The sequence below is a fragment of the Centruroides vittatus genome, unplaced genomic scaffold (assembly GCF_030686945.1).
Source record: "Centruroides vittatus isolate TY-2023 unplaced genomic scaffold, ASM3068694v2 contig_4, whole genome shotgun sequence".
Lineage (NCBI taxonomy): Eukaryota > Metazoa > Arthropoda > Arachnida > Scorpiones > Buthidae > Centruroides > Centruroides vittatus.
In genome coordinates this window covers 4,030,001-4,052,352 of record NW_027122214.1, presented here as the reverse complement: position 1 = coordinate 4,052,352, position 22,352 = coordinate 4,030,001, and the positions used below count along the sequence as shown (strand labels likewise).

General features: G+C 28.5%; 1 protein-coding gene across 1 annotated transcript in view; it reads left to right on the top strand.

The window, feature by feature from the left end:
• The window catches only part of LOC136976301 (forkhead box protein J2-like), a 79,151-nt gene that overhangs the window by 53,055 nt on the left and 3,744 nt on the right, over window positions 1–22,352 (top strand). The window contains exons 4-8 of the mRNA XM_067271541.1: window positions 4,672–4,788; window positions 4,856–4,910; window positions 16,976–17,053; window positions 20,375–20,500; window positions 22,134–22,289. Of these exons, the coding sequence (XP_067127642.1) occupies window positions 4,672–4,788; window positions 4,856–4,910; window positions 16,976–17,053; window positions 20,375–20,500; window positions 22,134–22,289 (532 nt within the window). The remainder of the gene's footprint in view (window positions 1–4,671; window positions 4,789–4,855; window positions 4,911–16,975; window positions 17,054–20,374; window positions 20,501–22,133; window positions 22,290–22,352) is intronic.

Genomic DNA, 22,352 nt, shown 5'->3' with positions numbered 1-22,352 from the left:
TGGTTCTATCTAGGCTTTGTTTAGTCCAAGCAGCTTGATGTTTGCTTCATGTTTGCTTCTTGGGAGAGCCTTTGTTAGCATATCTGCTTTCATCTCTGTGGTAGGGACGTATTCTGTTTTAATTTTGCCCTTTTCTTTAGCTTCATGGGAGAAGTGATACCTGATATCAATGTGTTTACATCTCCCATGATGAACGGTATTTTTGCTCAGCTGAATGGCGCTCTGACTGTCACAGTGAACTATTGTCAGTGTATTCACATAACTTTCAAATCCCATTTCTCTTAGCATCCTTCTCATATGGATGACATCCTTTGTCACGTCGGATAGGGCCATGTACTCCGCTTCCATTGTCGAAAGCGCAACAGATTTTTGTTTTCTTGATTCCCATCTAATGGGTCTGTTCACTAGAATTATCATGTTACCTGATGAAGACTTCCGGTTGTCAATATCTCCAGCCCAATCTGAGTCCACATGTGAGCACAGCTTCTGATTGTACTTCTCGTAGTTTAGAACATAATTTATAGTTGCTTGAATGTATCGGAGCACTCTCTTGGCCTTTTCCAATGAACGATACCTGGATTAGAGCAGAAACGGCTTAACACGCTAGCTGCAAATGCCAGATCTGGGATGTCGAGTTTGCCAGATAAAGGAGTCCCCCAATAAGTTCTCTGTACGGTTTTCCATTCATTTCATTCATTTTGCTCTCTGACTGCAGAGCCATCTCTTTTGTTAATTTTTGATTTGATTTGATCAGTGTTGCAACTGGTCTACATGCTTGCATATTAAATTTTTTTAAAAGATTTTTAGCGTACTTTTCTTGAGTAAGTTTCATCTTTCTGGTAGTCTCTCTCTTTCTATCCGTATTCTGAGAACTTCACTTGCTACACCCAAATCTTTCATTTTGAATTCTTTCTGAAGAATGTGTTTGATTTTTCTTATCATCTCCTAGTTGCGTGAGGCAATTAGCATGTCATCAATATAAACTATGATGACAATGTTGTCTCTGCCTTCATTTTGGGTGTAAGCGCAAGGATCGGAGCTTGTTCTCTTCATGCCTATGCTTAGGAGGTAGCTGTCTAATCTCTTGTACCATTTGTGTTCTGCTTGTTTTAATCTGTATAGGGGTTTAGTTAATTGCCACACCTTATCTTCTCCTCCTTTTGTTTTGAAATGCTCTAGTTGCTCCATATATATTTCCTCCGTTAAGTCACCTTGTATAAAAGCTGTAATTACATCCATTTGGTGTACATGCATTTCGTTCTCTATGCACCTAATGAGGAATGCTCGAATCATTTCATATCTTGCTACTGGAACGAATACTTCTTCAAAGTCAATTCCTTCTCTCTGTTCATATCCACATGCAACTAACCTGGCTTTATAGCAATCAATGGTGCCATCCTGTTTTCTCTTTATTTTATATACCCATTTATCTGAAATTATTTTTCTGTCCTTTGGGCATGGGACTAATTCCCACGTATTATTTTCCATTAAGGACTTATACTCAGAGAGGAATAGTTATGCCATGGATTCAATCTTTTCAGCTTAGTGCTTCTTCTTTGTAGGATCTGGCAACTCATCACATTTTGCAATATCTGCTACTTCATTATACACCATCTTTGGTCTTCCAGGTTTTCCACTTTTAATTAATCATGGACGTCTCGCTTTGTGTTTTGGTCGTGGATCTAATGTTTCATCATCATGTGAAGGAATATTTTTGTTTTGCGGAAGGAACATTACTCTCATCAACTTCAATGTTTTTATGGTTGGTGTTAAATCTAAAGGTGCACTAAACAAGTCCTGTTTGTTTTCTGTTTCTAATTTTTCGACAAAATGCACATCTTGAGTCTTTATGACAGTTTTAGTGCCTTGCTCCCACAGTCTGTATGTCTTTGACTATTGTGAGTATCCAACTAGAATATATTCCTTTCCCTTTGGTTCAAATTTGTTTCTCTTCTGTCCATTTTGCACAGCAATTGCTTTGCTACCAAAAATTCTTACAAATCCAACATAAGGTTTATTTCCTGTCCACAGTTCAAATGGAGTTTCTTTTTCTAAGGCTTTGGTGGGACAAGGATTTCTTATGTAGGCTGCTGCATTGATAGCCTGTGCCCATAGATTCTGAGGTACCTTGGATTGAATCATCATGCATCTTACCATCTCAACGAGAGTTCTGTTTGCTTGTTCAGCTATTCCATTTTGTTGAGGAATATGCTCGACTGTCAACTGCCTCCTTATTCCTTTTTCTCCAAGATAATTAGTAAATTCTTTTGATAAGTATTCTTTTGCATTGTCGGTACGGAGCCTTTTGAATCTCTTATCAATTTTGTTTTCGACTCTTTCCTTGTATTGTTTAAATGCATTGAGTATTTCAGATCTGTGTCTGAGCATTGCTACTTTGCCTTAGCGTGTTTTGTTGTCAATGAATGTCACAAAATACATAGAGCTGCCTAGGGATTCCACTCATTGGACCACATGTCAGAATGGACTAATCCCAGTATACTTTTCTCTCTCGTGTTGGACGACTTAAGGGGTAATTGATGAATCTTTCTTTTGTAGCATGTTTCACAATCAATTGGGTTTGTTTCAATGTTATTCTGTTTACCATTTTTTTGCTTGCTAGTTTCTTTAAATTGTTGTTTAGATGACCAAGTCGTTTATGCCATCTCAAAAGATTGTCACTTTCTTCTGCATTCAATACTGTGTCAGATCTAGTTTCTACTACATACAGCTGAGCTCTTTTCTTTGCTATCAAGTCGATGGAACCATCTTGGCGAGTAACAGTTGCAGATTCTCTTTTGAATGTGACAGAATATCCATGTTCTGTTATTTTAGGTACAGATATCAAGTTGTTTCTCAAATCTAGAACGGCTATCACGTCTTGTAGCTTAATTGTATTTTTGGTGTTGTTAACACGCATGCTTATATTAATTGATCCAGTTCCAACAGATCTTAATGCATCTTTTCCTGCAGTGCGTATTTCTTTGTGGAGACCTTGATTTATCTGTAAATTTCGTACAGTCGCTACACATATGTGTAATGGCTCCACTATCAAGACACCAGTCTGTTGAGTTTAGAGGTTGGGCCATTTGTACTGTGGCCACCATAGCATCATTCTTTTTTGCGAGTATTGTTTCCTTGTGACTATCTGTCATTACTTATACATTCAGCTGCATGGTGGCCTGGTTTACCACATATGTAGCATGTTCCTCTGAATTGTGAAGAAGAATAATTATTTCCTTTTGGGTAGTTTTGTTGGAAAGAACTTTTCTTTTGTTTCAATCCTATGTACAGTGCACTTTGTTCGACTAAAAACTCTTGCTTCTCTTGCCGTCTTATTTCTTCTTCAATTAATTTTTATTTTTAACAATTCAGGCTTTGGTATGTCATCTCTGGACTCAGTGGCAATTCATAATGTCTCGTATTCATTGGGAAATGAATTTAGTAACATTATAGATAGTAACTCACTTGGAATCGGGATATCTGCTTTTTCTAAATGTTCAGCCTTTTCCATAGATTCACTTACATGTCTCAACACGCATTTGTAACTTCCATGATTCGTAGTTGCCATCATCGAGTTTATCTACATTCTGCGTCCCCACACTATTCATGGCATTGTCCGTTGTTCAAACAGGTTATGCCTTTCATAAGCAAACAAGTATATATCACTTACTTGAATCTCCAATTATATCCTTTTCATATGGTAAACCTTGATCATTAAACTCTTAAACAACCACACTTTGCTACCATATCAGAATGTAGATATGATGAAGGGTGGTGTCGAGGTAAGACAAAGAATGAGAGGACTAAAATGGAATGTACATCAGAGCACAACACACGTTCAAAACTGTTGTGATGATCGGAATACCACTTCCCCTTAACAGAGTTCACATAATTCCACTCACTCCTCACACAGTAGAGGAGAGGGCATGACAATTTTAAGGGTAAAGGTCACATTCACAACTTCCTAACAATAATTTATTTGCATTACTAAAAATAAATTCTGAATACTGTACTTTTGAGCTCCCTATAGGGTTTATACAAAAACAGACTTTTTAAGGAACCGGTTTTTGAATCTCAACTTTTCTACAAAACTGGTTTTCAAATTTTTATTTCCCCCAAAAATTAAGATAGATATATTATATTATAAACATAAACTTATTTTAAAATTTTTTAATTTATTTAATATTTATAAAATTTCAAAAATATAACAAAATAAAATCAACTAATGTTTACTAAAAACAAAACAAAGGAAAATGCTAGATTATCACATTAAACTATAAAATTTACTCCATAGAAAACCAAAAAGAAAAATGAAGGACTATGAATGCCTACAAAATATTATTACTTATTTTTCCTAAGAAAATATGATTTTGGAAAGCAAAGAATGTCTATAGATCTATTGCTCAACAGCTTCCTCTGTTCTGCTCAACATTTTACAATAATGCCATAAACAATTGTACTGTGTGTATGAGAAAAAATTTTATCTTTCAAAACTAATTTTTGAAGGACAGAGGGGTTAATTTTTTAAATTATTTGAAAATTTACTAATTTTAAAATATTAAGGAAATTGAAAGTTTATTATTGAAAATAAATGTTTGTGTTATTTTAATTAAAAAAACCCAAACTAATAATTATCAAAATTTAAAATTTCTAAGAAATTAATTTTTTCAGAATTGTCCTTATAGCCCAGATGATGGTTATAGTAACATGTCATCAATGTCTGGATGGCAACAATCACCTCCGGCATGTCATCAGGACATTCCACCGTTAGTTCACAATCACTATCAGGTAGAGTATATAATTATTTATGAAAATTATTGAAAATACCAATTTTTACAATATTTTTAAATTTCAGAGTATGGATAGGATAGAACAGTCGAGAAGTCAAGAAAATACTTATCCAGAAATGGGTATGAAAATGTTTTAAAATATATATTTTCTTGCTGATTTTTCACAATTTTCAATCAGAAATTTTTAATTTCTTAATTATTAAATTCTGAATATTTTGAAAATATGTAGTATTTTTATCTGACCTGAACAGAAATGATAGAGGGTTGAATAATGAAAAATTTTTAGATGATATTGAACCACTTACAATATTATCAATATTTGAAAATGGATTTAAGATTGAGTAATGAAATCAATCTATAATCTTTCATGTGTTCATCTTCAACCTTATGCAGGAATCATTATTTCATTGTTATTAAAATAAAACTTAATACTTGTTTAATTTTATTTTACTTTATTATTATTTAAGAAATAAAAAGGTGTCTTGAAGAAACTCAATTTGAATAAAAACATTTACTGACAAAATTATAGAAAAAATTAAACACCTTAACAGTGAGAAATTGAAAATGTTTGTTTGTCTGAAATATAATAAATTATTATGAGTCACCTTCAACTACTTTTTAAAATTTCTAAATTAGAACATAAGAGTATTTCAAATGTTTAAATAAGAAATTCAAATCATATAACAAACTTTAAATCAAAATGTTATATCATTGGTTTATTATTATTTTTTTTGCTTATTGTTTTATGTAATTAATTTTTATAGTATTTTATTATTATTGTAACTAGAAATTTCTCATTAAGCATGATGGAATACTTTTTATCAGAAAGTAGAGATTGAAGAATTGAGAAGAGTAGAGACTTCAAGAAATTCAAGAAGAGTTGTTATTTCTACAAATTAAATAGTTTATACTCAAGCTTGACATTGTGATGCTGTTTCTGCAGCTCTTGACAAAGCCCATTTATATGATTGTTGTTCAAGTTGAGCTTAACAGCCTTTAGGAGTCTCGGTTGTTCTTATTCTTTTAGATCTAGAATTTACCTGACCAATTTTATTCTTAAGCTTTCCCCTAGACACTTTTTTTCAACAAAATAGTGAGTCTTTTTAAATCCACATTGATAAAACAAGGATGAATTGTATGTATGTTAGTTAGATGAGCAATAACACTTTCTAAATAACAGGCTCATTAGATTGTTACTTCTGATTGGATAATAGAATGTCACATGGTCACTATGGAAAGATTTTTTAAAAAATTGTTATAGAAGTGACATGATGGGGCCATCATTTTTGAAGTTTAAATTTTAAATTTAATGAAGCAAGTTTAAAATATGCCATTTGCCGAAATATTTAAAAATGCAACTTAAATCTCCTCATCAAGCATGAATGTCACATGGTCACTGACATCACTGCAACAAAGTGCTATCATTGATTTGAAATCTATAAAATGTTTACCCTATATTTCTGTAAAATAAGTAGTCTATACTTTTTGTCAGAACATAAAATGAATATAACCAAAATTTAATCTGGATTGGACAAAAATTGTAGGAGTTATAAGGAATTCACATACATATGATGGCTTTTATATTAGTAATTTGAAGTAATCATTTTATTTAGTTTGTCATATGATTCAATTATATGTAGCTTGTAGAATTTTAAAATATACTGTAAAGATGACTGATTTGAATAGTTAATAATCTATTCACTATTAAGATATTTAAATAGAACTCAGTTTAAGACAAAATTAAAGTTTTTTCTTAGACTTATTAGAAAGCTTTGAACTTGTTGATGTTTGTCCAGCATAAGAGACAAGACTAAAAACATATACAGCAAAATAAAAAACACCTCAAAATGGAAAATATTATAAATACTTGGACACCTGTACTGGTTCCAGCAGTTATGCTTATTGGAAAATGAATGTTTTCCATCACTTTCAGAGACCTTTGTCAGATTATTTATACATTTCCATAAATAGAACAGTATTATTCAAACAACTTTTTAAAAACAGAACATTCTATATTCCACGTGATGACATTGAAATTCAAAGATAAATGTGATGTACAGTACTTAATGACAAAATATGATATAACAAAAAAATATTTTTTTTTAAATATGCACACAACTTTTTGTAATACAATTGGAGATAATTAGAAAATGTGTGTGTTACAACATTTAAAATTTTTCTAGTTCATTATCTTCAATTATATTATAAAAAATTGTGTACATATTTAAAAAAAATTAATGATGAAATATGACATAATAATAATAATAATAATAAAATACTTCATATTTATGTTTTGAATTTGAATAGCATCATGTGGAACATAGAATGTTCTGTTTTAAAAAAGTTGTTCAAATAATACCATTTGATTTATGGAAATATATTGACCTTTTTTAATTAAATGTAACCAGACAATCTCAGATAGTGATTGAAAAAAGTCATTTTTTTTCGATAAACATAGTTGCTGGAACCAGTATGGAAGGTGTCTGTGAGTATTTACAGCCAGATAATATAGAAGACTAAATAATCAGGGCTGTACTGAATTAATTACAGTCATAAAGAAAACAAATTCAGTATTTTTCATATAAATAATTACACATAATCCACAATCTGTTAGATCTTTCTTTGTACAACATTTATTAGTATTTTATTATGCAGAGAAGTTACATTATATCATGTGGAATTCACTTTAAATGAATTTGCAAAAAATGAGGATTACTTAGTCTGAAAAAATTAATGTTTTATTTTATGTACAGTACTACTTACTCAAATATACTTTAATCAAAAATTAATTTTTTTAGCATTTGCATTTTGTATGTGTGTTTAATTTTTTATTGAGTTTTATAGAACATTTTACAAATATTCAAGTATGATAGTGCCAAACATAGCATTCAGGCATATCAGTCTAATGCTTTGGATATAACTGAAAATTGCAAAGAATTAGAGAAAATTTCTGATTATTAACAGAGTACAGTCAAACCTGTTTTTATGCGCTCTTTTTATGTGCGATTTTTATTTGTGCGATTTTTTTAATGCGAATTTTTAATTTGTGCGGTTTTTTTTGTGCGATTTTTTTATTTGTGCGGTATAGTTGGCGACTAGTCTCGTGCGATTCGTCATGTCTCACGTTGACTTATTATAGCTAAATAAACTTATTATAGCATAAATGCACTTATTATAGTAATATTATTGCATGAATATGCGAAAAATGAAATTATTTACTTTCTAAGTCAACAAAACACCACCTGGACAAAAATATGTAAAACAGACGATAGACCAGACGATGCAGTCAAGTGCTGACATCTGTTGTCAATAAATTCTATTTCGTATGGTTTTGAGTTATTTTCTATGTGAGACTTTTTTTATGCGGTCCCTATTGACCGCATAAAAAAATATTTTTTTTAATTGTGTTGCGAAAACTATTTTTTATAGCCCCTTGTGAAGTTTCGCGCGATTTTTTTTATGCGTTTTTTTTAATGCGGTCCCTATCCCCCGCATAAAAACAGGTTTGACTGTATTACATGTCTGGCAATGTTGATAATGCGTAATGTGATAAATTATGGAAAATCCTATTGTTTTAAATGCCTTTTTTTTTGTGAGTTTAGTTTGCTTTATTATTATTTAAATGAGTTTGAGAATGTTAGCTTTTTTTTTTAATTAAGAAATAAAAAGAAATTTATATGAAAAAATATACTTTTTAATATAATAGAAATTAAGTAAAAATTACTTTATAAAATAATAAGTATTGGGTCAAATTTTTCAATATTTGTTTAAAACACATTTTAAATATTGAAACCATCTGGCAACAGAAACATTAATGTTTCTGTCAAAAGTTATGCCAGCTAAATTGTCTTATCTGACATATTTTAACATTACAAATAGATATGATAAAATTATTATCTCATTGCAATAAATGTTCTATGCATAAAATAATTTATATATCCAGAATATTTTCAGTTTTCAATTTAAATTTATTAAATTCTAGAATAAAGTTTAGGAATAATTGCTTTTTAATTGCTTTGAATCATTTGAAAAGAGATTCTATATTCTTTTTATTTTTGTATGAAAGTAATTGTGCAATTTATATATGATTATAATATTGGTTATCTGGAACTTATTCTAAAGTTTACATATATTAAAATACAGTGAAGTTCTGTTAATCCAGCATTGTTGGGACCAATACTGCTGGTTTATTGAAAATGCTGCCTTATTGGACAGCAGAAATTTTTTCGGTTTTTTTTTAAATCCTGGATACAATTTCTGATATCTTTTCATGTAAAACTGTACAAATCTGCCAATACATCTCAGACATTTAGAGCAAGTTGAAATTTATAAGGCTGCCAGCAAATATATCTCCGTTAACTTTTATGATGTAGATTCCTTCTCCCAATGTAAAAGTCTTTTTACAAATTGTAATCTTCTTACTATTCTCTCCTCCTCCCCTTTCTTGCATGATCTTCCCTCTTCACACATGTACACAATCCCACACTGTTTCAAATTTAGTCCGATGATGCCCTTCAACATGGGCAAAAATGTTAGCTCTATTCCCTTTTTTTGCTGGTTATTTGGTTTTGGTGAATTTTTTTTAATCATTTTTTTCCTAATTGCACTGATAAGCTGGCATGCCAAGCTCATCACAGGAAGTTATCAGATGCTGAGTTAACAGAATTTCACTGTATTTATATTACTACTTAACCACAAAAGATGACAAAAGACAATTCAGATGATAGATTTGAATCATTAATCACTGGAGATTATTTTAAGTCATTATATGATAAAAAATCTATTTAAAATTCTACTTTGAACACAACTGAATTAACCAGGAATATTGATTTTTTTATTTTCATTTCATAGATGGTTGTTTTAGATAAGTTTTACTGTGTACAATTATCAAAAGTAAAAGGAAAAATGACAGACTTGAACTACAAATATTTAGGAAATAGTCTAATATTTTCAGCTGAGCCTTTCTAATCTGACAGTTATTAAAAACTTGAAACATTTTGAAGTAGATTTAAAAGCACATAATTTTCTTCACTACTTCCCTGAAAATAATCAATATTGATATAATGAATAATATAATAAAAGATTTTTATGATGATTTATATAAAAACCTAAGAATTCAAATTAAAATGATCCATAGCCTGCTGTAAATTAATCATTTGACATTTTGATTCTTTAATTTATTGAAATATGGGAACTTCTTTTATGTTTTGAATTATTTAACTTTAACACAAAATTATAAATTTGGATCTTTTTGGACTGCAATTTAAAAAAATTATAGACCTATAAATTTCCACTGTCATCCATCCATCTGTCTTTCCTTAATCTCGAGGATGGAATTAGATAGATGAAATTTGAGACCAGATATGGAAGCCTTAGGAGCAGGAAGACCCAATTAACTCTATATGAACTTCCAATGCAAACTGGAAATCACATTATTTCGATTCAAAAGTTTCCCCTGAAAGCAGTTAATAGATGATCAGCATGACTATTGTTAGAGGAAAAGTATGAAGTACAGGGGCAAGCCATTACTAATCTGAGATGAAGAGCATATATTTTAAGTTAAATAAATTTAAAATATGATTAAAAATTTAGCTTGGCATTGTGACAATGTCACAATAAATAATTGCTCATTAATTTTACATTGATATTCTACATTAACCTAGTTTAACAGCAATGACAGTTTTGAGATGTTGACATAATGTCTATGGTTAAACATGTGTTTCCTGTATTTTGAACAGTGTGGGTTTTTAAAACCTTCTCTGAATTCAAAATTTTAACACTTATCCTGCTAGAAACATACTATGTTTTGTGAAAACTTTGGTAAAAATGAAAAACATAATATTACGTTCTTCTATTAAGTTATTTCTAGCTTTAAAACCTAATATTACATTTTCATCAATGAAAATATGATTTATTTGTGTATTTTAGTGTGTCTGTTAATAAATAGTGGGCACTATTTATTCAGAAATTTGAAATAAGCGATTTTGTACAACCACGATTGTCGTCTGATTTGGAGTTTTGTCGCCATATTTTGCAATATCAAGTCATTTTATTTTTTATATATTAAGTTTAGATATGGTGCATTAACGTACTAACTAATAATTGTTCAAATTCATTAATAAAAAATCAACAGATATAGTGCCGATTATATTGATTTATCTGACAAAAATGTCGTGATTATGATTTAGGCCAAACTGAGATCGAAAAAATATAAATAAGCCACGTAATTTTGTTATTATTTTAAACCTCTATAGTTTATATGATATCACATAGTTTATATACTTTTTAGATATTATCAATACAAAAGTTGAATTCATATATTTGTGATAGTGCTAATGCCATCTTATGTACATTTGTCGAACTGACTCAATTATGAAAAACAGCTATAGTCATAAAAAAGTACTAATAATATTGATACAGTACATCATTATTTTGAATAAATTCATTGATGTACTATATATTTCATACATAAAAAATACAAATTTTAAAGCTATATTGCAGGTTTTTTTCCATGTTATCTTTATCTCTAAAACATGTCCAAATAACATTAAACCATAATACAGTGAAAACTGCTTAGGTGACCACCTGCATTTGACAGGCACCTGTCTAAACGGGCAAAAATTTCTGGCACAGAATAGTTTATACATAGAGTCTTCGTATAAGTTACCTGTATTAAACGACCACCTGTGTAACACGACTGCAGGCATCGATTTTTGGTCCGAAACAACATACAACAACTGTAATAAGTGACCACTTCCGCGAATATATCTGGTCTAAACTATTGTTCGAACCCATTTCAACAACGTTTCCCTCTCTTAATATAATGAATTAGTCTAAACTCTTGTTTGAATCCACCTTGGACACTTCTCTCACCCTTGAAATTAGGTGCAAGCGTTAATGAATTAGTCTAGCAAGAGAGGAAATTCATTTGTTTGTTTGAAATTGTCCAAAAACAAAAGAAATGTGAAGTGCTGTCGTTAGAAGATCGTGTTAAAGTTATCAGAGAAAGTGAATATGGTTTATCCAACTGCATTTACCTTTGAAGTTTAACTGTGGGAAAATGCAATTTATTTTACCGTAGACCTACAGTATTTTCCTCAGGGGTATAAAATATTGCAGACGATACAATGAATCAGCTGATCTCATCGTTTGATAAAATTTTATTTATTTATTTATTTTTGAAGTTCATATACAGTACATATGCAATAAACAGTTTCTGTATCAGCCTACCTTATTTCTGCGATATTTTTAGAGAAATAATATCCAAGTAGTCTTTGCAGGCAAAATATTCAAAAAACAATAAACGCATCAATGCAAAGATCAGTTTTACAGGCAACTTCCCTTTTTACATTCTACGATTATCATTGATGTAATGAAATTGTAATACAGTAATCGAAATAAAATACAGTACTAATATACCTCTATCGTTGAAAACATTTCCTTATTTTTGCTCACCTTGAGTTTTGCTTAGTAGATATGAGAAAAGCAAAGAATTTAAGCATTTAAGACAATTTTTTATCTTCACATTACCTGCATTTACTAACCTTTATGAAAAATACAGGATTAACAGTTAGTAAGAATAACATCATTAAATTTAAAATGCAACTGGATTTAATATTAAGATAAATATTAAAGCCAGTTGCAAAATAAAATTAATTTAAAATTAAAAATTCAATTTCTTTCTTTTTATTGATTTACTACAGGAAAATTAAATTTAAAAAATTCTATATGTTGAATTCATAAATTTACATAAAATCTATGTATGTTTGCAATAAAAGAAAAATAAATTATAATTTATTATTATAACTTCAAAACGAACCTGTTACCGGTGTAAATCTTGTGAAAATTGCCTTACGAGCGTCTCACAAACGTTTTCGCAAGATTTACACCGGTAACAGGTTTGTTTTGAAGTTATAGTTATAATACCCGGTGTCAGTAAAGAGCAGAGCAATAATATATTATTTGCTTTAAAATTAAAAATAGTAAATTATAAAAATCTCTATTCTGGTCTATTTATTTCAAAGCTACTTTTAAATTTTGATATGCTTAAATTTTCAAATTTTATTAAAATAATCATAAAGCTGAGGTTATGTGTCATATTTTGGATATCAATCAATCATTTATTTGCTTTGGCTTCCACCTTTACAAATGGGGTACAAAATTCTGATCAACATTATTAAATTATTTTGGATATAAATAATACTTTATGAAGTATAAAAAAAAAAATAATCTTTACTTATGCAAGTTAACAAAATTTCTAAATGAATGTATGAGAAAATAATTTGTTTTTCATTGTTTACAAATAATTCAATCCAAATTAGCCAATACAGTTATCACAGTTATTTATTAGCTAATTCTGACTTGCAAATTTTACTTGCCACTTTATTTGATAAAATACAATGTGTCTGTTATGAGAAGTTTTTTGCATTAGTCATTGCAGATAGAATACCTTTGCAATGCATTCATCATTCTTATCTTTTCTATTTATTTCAAGATAAATTTTATCTTATATCGATCTTATACAATGATGCTATTATTAAAAAGTAATAATAGATAAATTACTAGTAATATAGTTTAATATTAATTAAAATTTAATTCAGAGTTAATCTAATTTTCAGTATTTATAATTTAGCAGAGGAATTAAGAAGAAAACAATTGAACTTTATAAAGTATACATTAGTTTATTATAAAAAATTATAATTGTACGGTATGTTGATATGCATTGTGCATACACTTGTGTGTACTGTTCAATATTTTGTATGACATTAATAAATTAATCAATATAATTGTCATCAAATGTATGATAGACTTAATAACACATTTAGATTACTAATGCAAAGATGGGTAAAATTCTATGAAAGTTTTCAATGAATATAAACATCCATTAACCCAATTTTTGGTGTTAAAGTTACCAACAGTGATTCAATAAATTAAATATTTTTGTTTTTTTCTTTTTTGCATGTAATAATTTTTAAAAAATAGTAAATTGTTTTATCATTAACAGTAACTGAAATTACTAATGAAACAAAATATTAATTCTTATTGAGGTTGGAAATAGCATAATTTGTCGACATCCAAATTTGGTAAAATTATTCAAAACAATTTTATAGCAAATTTAAATTATAATAAATTATGTAAATATATGGGATAGATTGATAACTTCAACGACTATTTTATTTTTATAATTAATTATTTGTTGTTCTGAGAATATTCTGTGTGCTGCACAGTAAATCAATATGTTTATTCCAATTTTATTTTTCTAGAATTGAAAAAAATAAAAATATGATAAACCTTAATGAAAAAACATTAATGAAAGTTATTTATTCTTATATTTTTTCATGTACTGTACATACATAATCATCATTGTACATTCATTAGCATATTGCAGCAGTTTATAAGTTGTTTTCCATGTAATTGATGAGACTATGTCTCGTCTCTAAAATCGCGTTGCTGTCAATGGCTGCACACCTTAGAGGTATGAAGGAGTACATGTCAGGAGTTGCAATTTGGCACAGAGTATTTGATGCCCAAATCATGCACTCACAAAAAATAAACCAGACTTGTAGGTAGTCAGGGGACTGAGAACTGGGTCAAAAGAAAATACAAAAATGCTGAAACTGTTTCTACAAACAGGCATGAATGCGAGATTTGTGCATGCATTACTTGCATTCTCCGAGACATAGTCTTGTCCCAAGAGTGGCTTTGTCATTTTACTTGTTAATTTGTCTTATCCCAAGAGTGGCTTCGTCATTTTACTTGTTAATTTGTCTTACAGATCTTTGGTCTTATACTGAAATCCTTCAATATCAACCAATCAACTAATTCAAAAGTCACGTGGATAAAAGATACGATCAGATTGAGATTAGATAGTTTACATCACAAAGATAAGCACGTGATCGTGTTACGTAAAAAATGTTGAATGTTGATGGCACGTGGTTTTGATAGATTCAGAATTCGATAATTTGAATTTTTATCTGGAAAGTGGATATTCTTCGATATAACGGTCGAAAAAAGAAAGTATAGCTTGAAGGAGGACCTAGTGAGGGGCTGAAAATGTTCGTGTACAAACTTTGACAACACCGGTTACAAAGTTTGCAAGAGGATTAAGTAATCCAAAAGTTTAGTTCAAACAAATATTATATAAAGGATTTGAAAAAATATAATGGTATATAAAAGAAAGTACCGACATATCAATTATTTTTAAAATATGAAGCTGTAAACATCAAAATTTCAAACAGTTATAGACTCATTTCTTTGGAACTTTGATTTATTGAAAGTTATATTTGAAAGATATGACATTTTAATTCCTTCTTATCTGTAGCATATTGCTATTTTCAAAATAGTAAATTTAAAGCCTTAGGATTTGCTAAATTATTGGGCTGTGATTAGCCTAAGTTAATAATTATAATATACAAAGTAATTTGTCTAGAGGTAGGTGGTCAAGTTACCATTCTGTGATGATAATAATAATAATAATTTTATTAATTATAATTAACTAGAAAATTTCACCTGCTAAGCATGACAGATTACTTTCTCATAGAAAGATTGAGGAATTGAAAAAGAGTACAGATTTCAAGAAATTCAAGAATAGCTAATCTTTCTATAAATTAAATAGTCTATGCTGCCTGTTGAAGAATAGTTAATGCATGATAATACATTTTAAATAACAGGCTCGTTATATTGTTGCTTCTGATTGGATAATAAACATCATGTAGTCTTAAAACGTTTTTTTTTTTTTAAATGTTGTAAAAATGACATGATATAGCTATCTTTTTTAAAAGTTTAAATTTAATGAAGTAAGTTTAAAATATGCCATTTGCCAAAATATTTAAAAGTGTAACTTAAGAGAAATTCCATCATTAAGCATGAACTAAATGAGATTATTGATGTCACTGCAACATAAGTGAGATCACCGATCCAAAATCGATAAAACGTTTATTCTTTAGGTAATAATTCTGCAAATTAAGTAGCCTATACTTTGTCAGAATATAACCAAAATTTCATCTGGATTGGACAAAAATTGCAGGAGTTATAAGAAATTTACAAGCACACACAGACGACAGCTTTTATATTATTAAATAAATTTTCTTCAAGAAATTGTAAATTAAAATTACTCTATTATAATTATTAAAATTATCATGAGATGGCAGCTCAACCACCTACCTCCAGATAAATTACTTTGTTTATAATCATTAACGTAGCCTAATCATAGTCCTATAATTTGGCTGATCATCTGGCTTTAATTGGGTTTGTTGAGTTGTTGTTTATATTATTTAAGTAAATTTAATGAATTTAATTTCTAATAAGATTTAAATTAAATAATAGGTGTTTAATGGTTTTAATGTTAAGTCTGATTTATCAAAACTAAACATTTTTTGAAGCAATATAAACTTTCAATATTTAAACACCAGATTCAAATAATTATCTTCTCATGCTGGCTATAATATGATAATATGCAGTTCAAGTAAATATAAATGCATGTTGCTAAATTAATTTTAAAGGATTATTTTGAACTTATGTGCTTAATGATAGTTATTTAGATGAATATATTTTCAATAAGTTAATTTAGAATTTTTAGTAAAACATTTGCTTCAGTGTAATAGGATATATTCACAAAACAGTGTGCAGTGATGCGCAACAATGCAGCAATGTTTTACTTATTTGTAAAAGATTTAAATATGGGAAAGGTATTGAATTTATCTTTATTCAGTTGTATAAAAATATGAAATCATTCATATAACAGATATTTTCAATATTAAAGCCAAATGATGGCCAGATTATATCAGGCTATATTACTGCTACTATTAATTAATAATTAAATGCTAAATTGTGGGAGTTGTGGGTTTGAGTCCTGCTTTGGGCCAATTCTTTTCTTCCAGAATCTTCTAAATTAATTATTAAAACATTAATTTAATTGTAATTATTAAATTTAGCAAGATATGGCACCTAACATCTACCTCTAGTGCCAAATTACTTGGCATTTACTTATTAATACTGGTAATATAGTCCGATATGATTCCACAGTCATTTGGCTTTAATATATAACTATCTGGTTTTAGATGTTGATATCTTCAGTATTATAAAATTATATTTATTTTGTTATACTTAGCAAAGCAAATATGAACTAAAATTAATTATAAAAATGTTTATTGTTATACATCAAAATAAATATTTTTCTTTTTTAGAACGATGTTCTGGTGCTCCCATTGGCAATGCTTCCCATAATCGCTGCCACTTACAAATGAATGGTACACAAGAACCAGGTATGTTTCTTAAAATATGATGTTTCAATTTATCAATCAAACTGAATTTCTGTTAATTATTGTAATTTTCTTCTGGCATAATTTAAATGACATTATGATAACTCCTAATGAAATGAGAATTGTCTTTGATGCCAATTGAAGTTTGTGATTGGCGATAGATTAATTTACATTGAAAATTTAATATTTTATTGTTAAATTTTTGTCTGATCACAGAAATATCATTATTTAGAAAAAGCTATTAGAAGTTTATATTAAAAAATGTTTGTAATAAAATATCAAACCTTAAACAAGTTCATCTTAAATACAAATTGAGTTTATTTCCGGAAAATCTCAGCCATTAGATTGTTTTTTCACTTCTACTGTAATAATTTGTTTAAAGTAATTTTTTATGTAAATTTATTAAAACAAAATTTTCAAATTTTCTTTTATTCTTCAAAAATATTTTGTATATTTCATAATGTTTAGAAGTCAAATATAAAAGGAAAATATAAAATATATATATATATATATATAAAATCTGTTTTAATCATATATATATGTACACCTCAACTTTATTATACATGGTGCTCAGGATTTAGAGAATCATTACATTGTTGATATAAGTAGATTGTGTTAGAGAATTTTCACCACTATTTTGCATTAAACTTATATCTGCTGACAATTCACATAACTCTTGCTTTTGTGAAGAATAATGCAAATTCATATATCATTGTATATTCACATGGAATACAGAATGCACATTCAATAATCTAAAAAACGTAAGTATATCAAACATCGCAAAGCCCGATATATAGGCATTTGTTTGGTTAATGTATATAGAAACATAACCAAATGATTGCCTTAAATAATCAGGCTATAACTTCACTAATTTAATGATTAATACTAAGTAATTTGCTACCAGAGGTAGACATTAGGCACCATCTCTTAACTAAATTAATAATTATAATTTTAATAATTTATTAAATAATTTTCAGTAAAGGCATAAGCAGTTTAATTGGAAGATTTTATGGAAATAAAATGAAAATGGGTATCATGTATATCATGTATTTGCAATAAGAAGATAATGTCAACATGCATTCAGAAAATATTCACTTTATGTTTATTAATTAAAAATCACATAAAATTTGGGAAGGCATTTATAAGCACATTCAATTGTAAAATCAGATTTATGTTGTAATGAAGTTGAGCTGAATACGAACATGTTTATGCTCACATGCACACACACACACATTATTTACACACAGATAATATTGTTTTGTTAGTAAATCCTAATATTCTAGTTTTTGTAATTGCTCCATATACTTATGCAATTTTTACTTTCCCAGATCGTTATATATAATGGAGGAAAAGTATGACAATTGGTCAAAAAATTACTCTCCAATCTTATTACATTTTTAAACTTGGGACCTTGAAATGTTGAGAAATGCAAAAAATTTCTGGTGTTTTTTCTGTGTGTATTGGGGGGTAACTCCTGTGCTTTTTTGAAAATTTCTGAAATTTTGCAGGGAGGTTTTTATATTAGGGGATTGATGATATTAAATTTTAGTGATTAAAGGTTGAGGGGGTAGGGAGATAAAGGGGGTTGTGTATCATATCTTGAGTAGAGTCGGACTTAATGAATATTTTACTGGTTACTAGCATTTACAATTTTTTTTATAAAACCCATTCCTACTCAAAATTAAGCTTATAATAGTTGAAAATATAAAAAGATTTTTTAAATAAAATATGATAACAGATGACACTGCCAATGTTTCAGGGAAAGTTAAGTAGCTCATTGCTGGATTTTTTGATAATCAGATTTTATATCACATATTAAATGTGGAGCAAAATTTTAATTTAATTCCTACTTAAGTTTTATTAGAAAATTTAATCTAAAATTGTTTTCAATCGTTTTCCTGGAATTCGGAGAATTGCTAAAGAAAAAGATTATCACTGCTTAATTTTCTGTAGCATATAAGCATTATAACTTGGATATATTAGTGTTACTTTTGCATTTTAATTTTTATTCATTAGTATGTGTTTGAAATAATTAGGAAGATGATAAAACTTGTTAACAATTAAGAGGTACAGTGGAACCTCGCTTAATGAGCATAATTCGTTCCAGAACGTGACTCATAATGCAAAACACTTGTTAAGCGAAACAATTTTTTCCATGGAAATTAATGTAAAATATGATAATGTGTTCCATGCCAAAAAAATAATCAAATACTGTATTTACTTGCCTATAAGATGAGGTTTTTATTCATTTTTCACTGCTTCAAAAACCTAGGTCGTTCTATATGTGCAAGCAAAGGATACTTTGCAGTTTTTCAATAACTTAAATAGTTCATACATTATAGCAGAGTGCTATCGAGGTCAAGTTGAATGTTGTTTCTAAAGAGATGATCCAAAAATAATCGCTTTAGGAATGATTATAAATGTAGTTATTTCATATTTGTTAAATTGGTATTTTTAATGGATATTTGTACATTCTGAATCATTAAAAATAAACTTTTTCCTATCACATGCATTATAATCTTTTGGTTTTGCTACATGGGTATCAGGTGCATGGAAAAGCAATCTTCAAAAGCTGATAGCAGTCATTCAAGAAATACTGCATTTTAAATTCACTCGATTGATCAGAGGACAATGCTTTGTGGAGTAAGAGTGGAAAAAATATTGTAACAAAGCTTTGGAGGGCAAGTCCGAGTAGACAAAAAGTGATAGCATCAAGAAAACAGGGTTGTTTGCCTTAATTAATATGTGCATTTGATGATAATTTATTTGTGATTAAATGAAATAAAATTAGAATTGTATTAGTACATTTAATTTTCTTTATTTTGATCTATAAAGTCACACCTCGTCCTATATGTGAGATTGTCTTAGATGCGAGTAAATACGGTGTTTTATGTATAATGTTTATTCAAAGAAAACTATACAATATATATTGTTAAGGAGTGTGAATCATCATCATCTTTTCTTCTAGCACAGAATGAACCAACCTGGAATGCAAATTTGATTTTCAGAAAACAAAAAAATCACAGATAATAGCATGATGGAGCATGCGCGCAATCTGGGACTTCCCCTCTCCTCGTCGCTTGTTAAGTGAGACATTTTTTAAAAAATTCGATTTGCTCGTTAAGCGAGGTTCCACTGTAATTTTATATAAGAATCAAATAAAATTTATTATGCAATAAATATAGCATAAAATGTTTAATTTATTATGATTAAATCTTCTCTGGATTCTTTGTTTATTCAATAGTTTATATAACTACACAATTTTTATATATATTAAAAATATTATATAAGTAAACATTAAGTAATAGAATAATTTTTCCCCAGCATCTATGGTAAAACCGGTCAGTAATACTTCATGGGATTTAGCTCAAAGTTTAGATTGGCTGAAAGAAAATGCAAGAATGGTTGGAAGTGGAAATCTACAGGATATTGATATGTCACAGTTTCAAGGTAATGTGAAATTAAATAAAATACTTGATATATAATAAAATAAAAATTAGTATTTTTTTATAGTTTAAAGTTTTACCACATAATTATGACCTAAACTGTTTTGTTTTTTATATTTTCATATCAATCTCTTTTTATGAAATAAACAACTACATTTTCCAAAGATTTGGAGAGATACAAATAATGGTCAATTAAAATTTTTAAATTGTTTGGTCTTTTACATTGACAGTAGTAATAAATGACTTTATGAATAATATGTTAAAGCTAACATTATAAGCATACAATTTGTTACTATATAATATAATTTACTATCAAAAAAATTAGATTATATAATGTAAATTAATTTTATTATTAAATCTGTGATCTTGCTTTTACAAGTACAGGAGTTTGAGATTATTTTTTTGTTAATGGCAGTTTTATTTGTAACACAAAGGTTTGTTGATATGTAATTTTTAATATATAACGCAGATTAGTTACAACCATGTGAGCAATTACAAAAATTTGTTTTTAAAAAAATAAAGTTAACAGTCAAAACTATTTTATAAAGACTAATTCACAGCTTTGTCATTCCTTTGAAAAATTTATTTTATGCTATGTATTGCCTTATATAAATCAAGTGTGGTTGCTTTTTTCTCCAAATATCTTGCTATAAGCACTAATTGTGAATTATTATCTATATCAGTCTTTCAAATAATTTAACACTGTGACCTATGGCTGCCAGTAAATCCAAATTTTTGTATATTCCACAGAAAGAAAAAAAAGTTAAATATTGAAGTGATAGACTATAAATTGAATTTCTTGATTTTTCTGCTATTATACTGGAAAATTATGCTTTAGTCAGGTTACGTTGTAGTTCCCAAAAAGACTCACTTATGCATTAAGGAAGTTTATTTCAAATTAAATGTGATTTTGTTCAGTACATTCTAAGTTTTATATTATTATAATAAAATTCTTTAAAATACAACATCGACAAGCCAGACAGGTTTCTGGCTTACACTATTATTTTATTTTAGTACTAATAGTATTTTATGTAATAAATTTGTTCTATTCTGAGATTTATTTGCCATTTAGGCAGGTTTCTGCTTTTTGAGGTTTGTCTGTTTTGTCCTGCCTTTATTTTAATAAAATCTTACTCTCCAAAAATTTTATAATTTAAGATTTTTTAAAAATAATTGATAGCAGAATATTTGATACTTAAAATTATATTTCAACAATGATTATAATAGTAAAGATCAATGTTACGATAGTTATAATATTTTTAGTTTACAGCTAGAGAATGGTTAAAGTATTGCTCTGGCAACCTGGAAATGAATTCAGTCAAGTGAAAAAATCCCAGGAATTTTTTTGAAGATGGTCCATCCTGGATATATTTACCTCATCCCTCACCATCTGATTTCCCTCATTGTAGGCCTAGCCAAATCCAAAATGGATCTGATAGAAAGACACTGTTAGTGCTTACAGGGCAAAAAAGATAAAAAATAATTTGTCACTTATGAAAAAAATCCTAAATAAATACCTGTCTTCCAGAATATTTTTTAAAATAACGACAATAATTATTATGAATACTCATTTATACTCATTTGTAAATATAAAATAAATTAGGGACCTTTAATATTTATATAATTGCATTTTCTAGCTATGATGGAGAATATGAAGTCTATAGATCCCACAAATTGGATGCTCTCGCAAGATCAGTTGGCTGATTTAACTTCATCTCTCAATACATTATTTACTCAATCCAATACTTCATGTGCAGTTTCTGAATCTGTTGGAAATTTTTATTCTACATCAGGTGCATTATTTCTAGAAACTTAATCTAATAGAATAATAAATTAATTCCATCTTCTAAGATTTG